The 7895-nt window shown below is 37.3% G+C and overlaps 1 protein-coding gene across 1 annotated transcript; it reads left to right on the top strand.

Annotated features, from left to right (window-relative positions):
• The first annotated feature begins 675 nt into the window (after window positions 1-675).
• LOC117599932 (uncharacterized) lies at window positions 676-6450 on the top strand. The gene is made up of 11 exons (XM_053228429.1): window positions 676-778; window positions 1014-1130; window positions 1325-1426; window positions 1680-1781; window positions 1886-1987; window positions 4014-4169; window positions 4403-4519; window positions 5029-5097; window positions 5407-5544; window positions 5690-5746; window positions 6026-6450. The coding sequence occupies exons 1-11, from the start codon at window positions 679-681 to the stop codon at window positions 6244-6246; spliced, it is 1281 nt and encodes a 426-aa protein (XP_053084404.1). The 5' UTR covers window positions 676-678; the 3' UTR covers window positions 6247-6450.
• The last annotated feature ends 1445 nt before the right edge of the window (window positions 6451-7895 follow it).

Raw genomic sequence — 7895 nt, 5'->3', positions numbered from 1 at the left:
TAAAACTGAACATGAGGCTGAAGTTCAGGCTGACACTGAAACTGAACCTGAGACTGAAGCTGAGACTAAAACTGAACCTGAGGCTGAAGTTGAAGTTGACACTGAAGCAGAACCTGATGCTGAATGTGCTGCTGAAGAAAGAAAGACGGATGACGCTGAAACAGAGAACAGCACATCTCTGGGTGAGTACGATCAATCACTCACACTGATATACCTCTTTAATTGTCAAATAAATTTCATACAATCCCTTCAAACATCAACTACTCAAAGAAATGAGTAAGTAAACAAACTAATAAATACAAATAAGTAAAAAAAAAAATCACTGCATTCACCCTTCACTGGTAATAAGTATTATTAATAACCACTAAGCTTCAGTAATAGTATTGTTTAAGACTGACATTGTTCATTTATTACTTCCTAAAGATGGAGCAAATGACAATGATGCAGACGAGCCTGCTGAAAGCATCAGGAAAGGAAATGAGAAAAAGAAAAGGACCAGGAGAGGGACACGAGGCAGAGGGAGAAAGATCAATTACAAAAAGGTCCAGGACAACAAAGCAGGTATTAATATTAATATCATGTCATAATGTCAGTAATGTAACTGCTGATGTTAGTTCAATTCATGTGGTTTGCTGGTATTATTGCTGTTAGAAAATATTAACTTTTTCAAAAACAGGGATGCTGAAAGAGGTGGATGATGGAGCGGAGGCCGAAGCTATCGGTGACCTGATGAACATCCTCCTGGATGAGACAAAGGAAACTAATGGCCCATCTCTGGGTGAGTATAAAACTATAATCTAAGAATAATTTCAGACAAAATGCAAAAAATAACTGAAAAGAGCCTCATATTAAATTTGCCATGGCGATGAACACAGTTAATTCGTATTAATAACACATAATACTCCATATCTACTAATCCTATATTCTTAACAAGATGCTATAATGTTCAAAATATTAGAAAATTTTAACTAAAGTTAAAAAATGAAAAGTTTTAAATTAATTTTTTTTTACAGCAGGAGAAAGTGGGGAGATCACGATGAGTGCTGACATTGAAGCTGAGGCTGAAGCCTTTAATGGTTTCCTCACCGTCCTCCTGGAGGAGATAAGGGACAAGATCAACCTGCCTCTGGGTAAGTAAAGAAATTAACTTCCAATGAGGAAATAGCATTTGTATTACAAATAATAAATACCCTTTACACTGATAAAGTGCTCTACATGTTTGCACAACCAGAGTTAATCTGCAATAAAGAAGGGCTACGCCCATGAAGAGCTTTAAAGTAGGAAACCTAAATATTGCAATCTTAAATTACAATATTTAAAACAGGGATGCTGCAAGAGGTGGATGATGGGGCGGAGGCTGAAGCCATCAAGCAGCTCCTGAACGTCTTCCTGGATCAGGCAGGCGAAATGATTGACCTGCCTCTGGGTAAGTAAAGAAAATAAATTATAATCTGTGAATAATATTTCAATTACAAATTTAAATACAATTCACGTTGACAAAGTGCTATGAGGATTTGCAAAAACAAATCATACAAGCTTACATTAAATTAAATGAACTGCGAGAAAATAAAGGAAACTAAAATGCTACAGAAGAAACATCAACAGGACATTTGACGTGTTGTTAGAGAGCTCTGATTTTGCTGTTAGAAAACTGACAATATTAACTTATTTAAAAACAGGGATGCTAAAAGAGGTGGATGATGGGGCGGAGGCTGAAGCCATCGACCAGCTCCAGAACGTCTTCCTGGATCAGGCAGGAAAAACTTCTGGCCAGTCTCTGGGTAAGTAAAGAAAATAAATTGTAATAAAATTATTTGACGTGCTGTGTTAGAGAGCTCTGATTTTGTTGTTTGAAAACTGACAATATTAACTTATTTAAAAATAGGGATGCTGAAGGAGTTGGATGATGGGGCGGAGGCTGAAGCCATCAACCCGCTCCAGAACGTCCTCCTGGATGAGACACAAGAAAAGATCCACCTGCCTCTGGGTGAGTAAAGAACATAAATAATAATATGCCAAAAACATTTCAATTACAACGTTAAATAACATTCACACTGGCAAACTGATGTACAGATTTGCAAAAGCAAATCATACAAACATATTAAATCAAATGAAACGCAATAAAATAAAGGAAACTGAAATGCTGCAAAAGAAGTATTAAGAAAATTTTATGTGCTGTTAGAGAGCTCTGATTTTACTGTCAGAAACTGAGAATATTAATTTCTTTAAAAACAGGGATGCTGAAAGAGGTGGATGATGGGGCGGAGGCTGAAGCCATCAACCAGCTCCAGAACGTCCTCCTGGATCAGGCAGAAGAAAAGATCCACCTGCCTCTGGGTGAGTAAAGAATATAAATAATAACATGCCAAAAACATTTCAAATTGATGTACAGATTTGAAAAAGCAGTTCATACAAACATATTAAATGAAAAGCAATAAAATAAAGGAATCTGAAATGCTGCAAAAGAAGTATCAAGAAAATTTGACATGCTGTTAGAGAGCTCTGATTTTGCTGTTAGTAAGCTGAGAATATTAATCCATTTAAAAACAGGGATGCTGAAAGAGGTGGATGATGGGGCGGAGGCTGAAGCCATCAACCAGCTCCAGAAAGTCCCTCTGGATGAGACAGAAGAAAAGATCCACCTGCCTCTGGGTGAGTAAAGAACATAAATAATAATATGCCAAAAACATTTCAATTACAACGTTAAATAACATTCACACTGGCAAATTGATGTACAGATTTGCAAAAACAAATCATACAAACATATTAAATGAAATGAAACGCAATAAAATAAAGGAAACTGAAATGCTGCAAAAGAAGTATTAAGAAAATTTAATGTGCTGTTAGAGAGCTCTGATTTTACTGTCAGAAACTGAGAATATTAATTTCTTTAAAAACAGGGATGCTGAAAGAGGTGGATGATGGGGCGGAGGCTGAAGCCATCAACCAGCTCCAGAAAGTCCCTCTGGATGAGACAGAAGAAAAGATCCACCTGCTGTCTCTGGGTAAGTAAAGAAAATAAATTGTAATTAAATCATTTGATGTGCTGTGTTAGAGAGCACTGATTTTGCTGTCAGTGATAATGTTAATTTATTTAAATACAGGGATGCTGAAAGAGGTGGATGATGGGGCGGAGGCTGAAGCCATCAACCAGCTCCAGAAAGTCCCTCTGGATGAGACAGAAGAAAAGATCCACCTGCCTCTGAGTGAGTAAAGAACATAAATAATAATATGCCAAAAACATTTCAATTACAACGTTAAATAACATTCACACTGGCAAATTGATGTACAGATTTGCAAAAGCAAATCATACAAACATATTAAATCAAATGAAACGCAGTAAAATAAAGGAAACTGAAATGCTGCAAAAGAAGTATTAAGAAAATTTAATGTGCTGTTAGAGAGCTCTGATTTTACTGTCAGAAACTGAGAATATTAATTTCTTTAAAAACAGGGATGCTGAAAGAGGTGGATGATGGGGCGGAGGCTGAAGCCATCAACCAGCTCCAGAACGTCCTCCTGGATCAGGCAGGAAAAACTTCTGGCCAGTCTCTGGGTAAGTAAAGAAAATAAATTGTAATTAAATCGTTTGATGTGCTGTGTTAGAGAGCACTGATTTTGCTGTCAGTGATAATATTAATTTATTCAAATACAGGGATGCTGAAAGAGGTGGATGATGGGGCGGAGGCTGAAGCCATCAACCAGCTCCAGAACGTCCTCCTGGATCAAGCAGGGGAAGCTTCTGGCCAGTCTCTGGGTAAGTAAAGAAAATAAATTATAATAAAATCGTTTGATGTGCTGTGATAGAGAGCTCTGATTTTGCTGTTAGAAAGCTGAGAATTTTATCTGATTCAAAAACAGGGATGTTGAAAGAGGTGGATGATGGGGCGGAGGCTGAAGCCATCAACCAGCTCCAGAACGTCCTCCTGGATCAGGCAGGAAAAACTTCTGGCCAGTCTCTGGGTAAGTAAAGAAAATAAATTATAATAAAATTATTTGATGTGTTGTGTTAGAGGGCTCTGATTTTGCTGTTAGAAAGCTGAGAATATTAACTTACTTTAAAACAGAGATGCTAAAGGAGGTGGATGATGGGGTGGAGACTGAAGCCATCAACCAGCTCCAGAACGTCTTCCTGGATCAGGCAGAGGAAACTTCTGGCCAGTCTCTGGGTGAGCAAAAAATATAATCTCAGACAAATTTCAGACAAAATGCAAAACAATAACTGCAAAAAGCCTCATATTAATGTTGCCGTGGTGATGAACACAATTAACTCGTATTAATAACACGTAATACTCCATGTCTACTGACCCTATGTTCTTAACAAGATGCTATAATGTTCAAGATATTTGAACTTAAACTAGAGTTAGAAAATTTAAAGTTTTAAATGGAATTTTTTTTACAGCAGGAGAAAGTGGGGAGATTGTGACGAGTGCCAACGCTGAAGCTGAGGCTGAAGCCTTTAATGGTTTCCTCACCGTCCTCCTGGAGGAGATAAGGGACAAGAACAACCTGCCTCTGGGTAAGTAAAGAAATTAACTTCCAATGAAGAAACAGCATTTGTATTACACATTTAAAGATAAATTGATAGAGTGCACTATAATAATGTAAGAAAACTTTTTTTTGTTGTAACAGCTAAATAAAACCCCAACTGATATTGATGTTACAGGTCAATCAGCTCAGCAACAGATTCCATTAATACTGGACTTAATGCATAGTTCTCCATATCTACTACTCATATATCACTTCTTAAGCACTGAATCCCTAAACAGAAACACTGTAAAAGATTGTTGTATTTAATAGGCTTTTGTAAATTAAATGAATTTTGAGTTCCTGTGGCATTAAATAACTCATAGATATTTACCGGGATGAAGCGGTTATTAATATTAATATCATCTCATGATGTTAGTAATGTACCTGGAGAACTGCTGATATTAAATTAAAATAAATTAAGAATTGAAGTGAAACACTTGCTCAGCCTCATTTAATAGAATCTAAAGTTTTCATTGTGAATAATGTGACTTTTTTCAGAAGAAGTTGAGGCTGAAGCTCAAGAAAGAAATCCAGAAGAGGCTGAAACAGAGAATAGCACATCTCTGGGTGAGTAGGAGCAAGCACTCACACTCTGATATACCTCTTTAACTGTAAAATAAATTTCACACAATACCTCCAAAAATAAACTACTCAAATAAACACACACACAAACAAACAAACAAACAAATAAGTACATAAGTTAATTAATTGATTAAAAGCTGAGGCTGCAGTACAGCTAGTGGACGGTAAACTGGATGAAACTATACGTAATTTGTAAAAATATTTATAAGTGAAAATTGTAATTATGAAAATGTTCAGTAAAGTAGAAATAATAATATTATTTATGATTGTGACATTATACATTATTTCCTAAAGATCAAGTAAACGGCAATAATACAGACGGGCCTGTTGAAAACACTGGGAATGGAAACGAGAAAAAGAAAAGGACCAGGAGAGGGACACGAGGCAAAGGAAGAAAGATAAATTACAAAAAGTTCCAGGACAACAAAGCAGGTATTAATATTAATATCACGTCATTATGTCAGTAATGTAACTGAACAACTGCTGATATTAGTTCAGTTCGTGTTAAACAAAGAATCTAGACATTGTATCAAGTTTTATTTGTGAATCATGTGACTTTTGTCCGGACGATCTGCAGCTGAGGCCATAGAAAGACCACCAGAAGATGCAGAAACAATGAACAGCACACCTCTGGGTGAGTAGGAGCAATCACTCGCACTTACATACCTCTTTACGTTTCACAGAATCCCTCCAATCATCAAATACTCTGACAATAGGTGCATTATTCGAATGTGTGCAATAATATTTTGTCTATTTATTGCAGCTGTAGTTCTTTTTACACCCTGAGCTTTTTGTTCCAAGACTATAGTACACATCTGGATAGCTGTTCATGTTTATGTATGTCAAAGCAGACAAACACATGGTGAAGGCGGAAAAAGACTTGCATAGTAATTTCTCTAATTCTGTCCCACAGCTGAACAGAATGGAGGGAGGAAAGAGCTGATGGACGCCAAAGCATCAAGAGACCAACATAAAAGACAGACACAAAGAAAGCCACAGACACAGTCACATGTCTGGACACACCATGACAGAGCCTGCGAGTCAGGGTGGAGAGGACCTGCTCACTGGGACCGGAGAGACAGGAGAATCCCGAGAAGATCAACTCAAGACACACCATCACATGCTGGAGCCTGATCTGTTGAACAGCTCACACACACACACACACACACACACTCTAAACCCAATGCACACACTAACACACATATACACACACAAAACCAATGCACACAAACACGCATACACAGAAAACCCAATGAACAAACAAACACACACAAACACACACACACAAAACACCCCCGCCAAGCCCCCATCCTAACCTTAAGCCTAACCCTACCACCACCCCTATTCCCCAATCCAATTATTAAAATTATTTTTAAAAATGGACGCTTATGCCTTTGCTGGTTTTTGGCCCGGAGAAGAATATTACTTGATTGGAAATCAAGCAAACCACCATCAGTTTCACTCTGGCTTAGCGTGTGATGATGCTTTTGAAATTGGAGAAAATTAAATATTCACTTTGAGGATCTACTAAACATTTTTATTCAGTATGGAACCCCATGATTTTATATTTTGAAAGGTGCATAACTCTCCCCCAATCTAAAATTATAAGTAGAATCAGAAGACCCATCTATATGGGCATGGATATCACAATCAGACAGAATGGGCTAACAATATTACATAATATATGGGCTGTAAACTGTAAACTATTTAGTATAGTAGTGTAGCAGCAACAAGTATATCTGTACCAGCTATAAGTATATCTGTACCAGCAATAAGTATATCTGTAGCAGTAGTAAGTTTATCTGTAGCAGCAATAAGTATATCTGGAGCAGCAATAAGTATATCTGTAGCAGCTATAAGTATATCTGGAGCAGCAATAAGTATATCTGTAGCAGCTATAAGTATATCTGGAGCAGCAATAAGTATATCTGTAGCAGCTATAAGTATATCTGTACCAGCAATAAGTATATCTGTAGCAGTAGTAAGTTTATCTGTAGCAGCAATAAGTATATCTGGAGCAGCAGTAAGTATAGCATTCCAAAAATATAAAATGTCTGATGCAGCTTTGTAAAGTGTGGTGTGCAGTGGTACTGACAATTGACTTGATGTGTTCCGTTATCTTTCTGTGTCCTATATGGTCATATAACACCGGTTACATCCCAAATCACTCCCTGTTGGAGACATGTAGTGTACTACTTATGGTGTAAAAGTCATTGTGTACATAGCAAGTGTATAGGGAACAGAAAACCGTTTGGGGTTCGGCCTTTTTTTTATTATTTAATCGACATATTTAATAAAGTGTAAATATTCAAATGAAAATAACCACTTACTATCCTCTTATCTTCTGCAATATCAAACGCCAGTTAATTCCTATTCATCATCAGTTTATATACTTGTAAATCCTAAATTTATACACGCAAAGATTCTTTAGGTCTTTTCTTCACTGAACTACATTACCTATCAGCCTCAGCATGTCACATGACCATGTCACATGGCTCACTAAGCACTTACACCTGTTATGTATTACCCCTAATCAGCACCCCTACTGAAGTCCTGGTCTCTGTATGTGTCACTGTTAAGCTTTTGTTGTTGGCGTGTGTATGTGTTGTCGTTTGTGCTGTAGTGTATAAACTGTAAATATGTGATAAAAAAGGACAGGAAAAGGTGGTGTAGGAGCAGTTTGTAGCAGGTTTTCTGACAGGAACACTGGAGTGAGTCCAGTGCCACAAGCTGGTGGATGTTGGACGCAGTGATAGAGCTGGCAGAGGAAAACATGGCAGCAT

The sequence above is a fragment of the Pangasianodon hypophthalmus genome, chromosome 2 (assembly GCF_027358585.1).
Source record: "Pangasianodon hypophthalmus isolate fPanHyp1 chromosome 2, fPanHyp1.pri, whole genome shotgun sequence".
In the NCBI taxonomy this organism is placed as follows: domain Eukaryota; kingdom Metazoa; phylum Chordata; class Actinopteri; order Siluriformes; family Pangasiidae; genus Pangasianodon; species Pangasianodon hypophthalmus.
Note: the sequence above shows the minus strand (reverse complement) of the source record. Positions and strands in the feature narration are given on the sequence as shown.

Excerpts from the sequence above, each read along its gene's own strand:
- LOC117599932 (XM_053228429.1), top strand. The coding sequence starts at position 679 with ATGCTGAAAGAGGTGGATGATGGAGCGGAGGCCGAAGCTATCGGTGAC. Across the intron at positions 1,131-1,324 it reads CAAGATCAACCTGCCTCTGG|GGATGCTGCAAGAGGTGGAT; the intron begins GTAAGTAAAGAA and ends TATTTAAAACAG. Across the intron at positions 4,520-5,028 it reads CAAGAACAACCTGCCTCTGG|AAGAAGTTGAGGCTGAAGCT; the intron begins GTAAGTAAAGAA and ends GACTTTTTTCAG.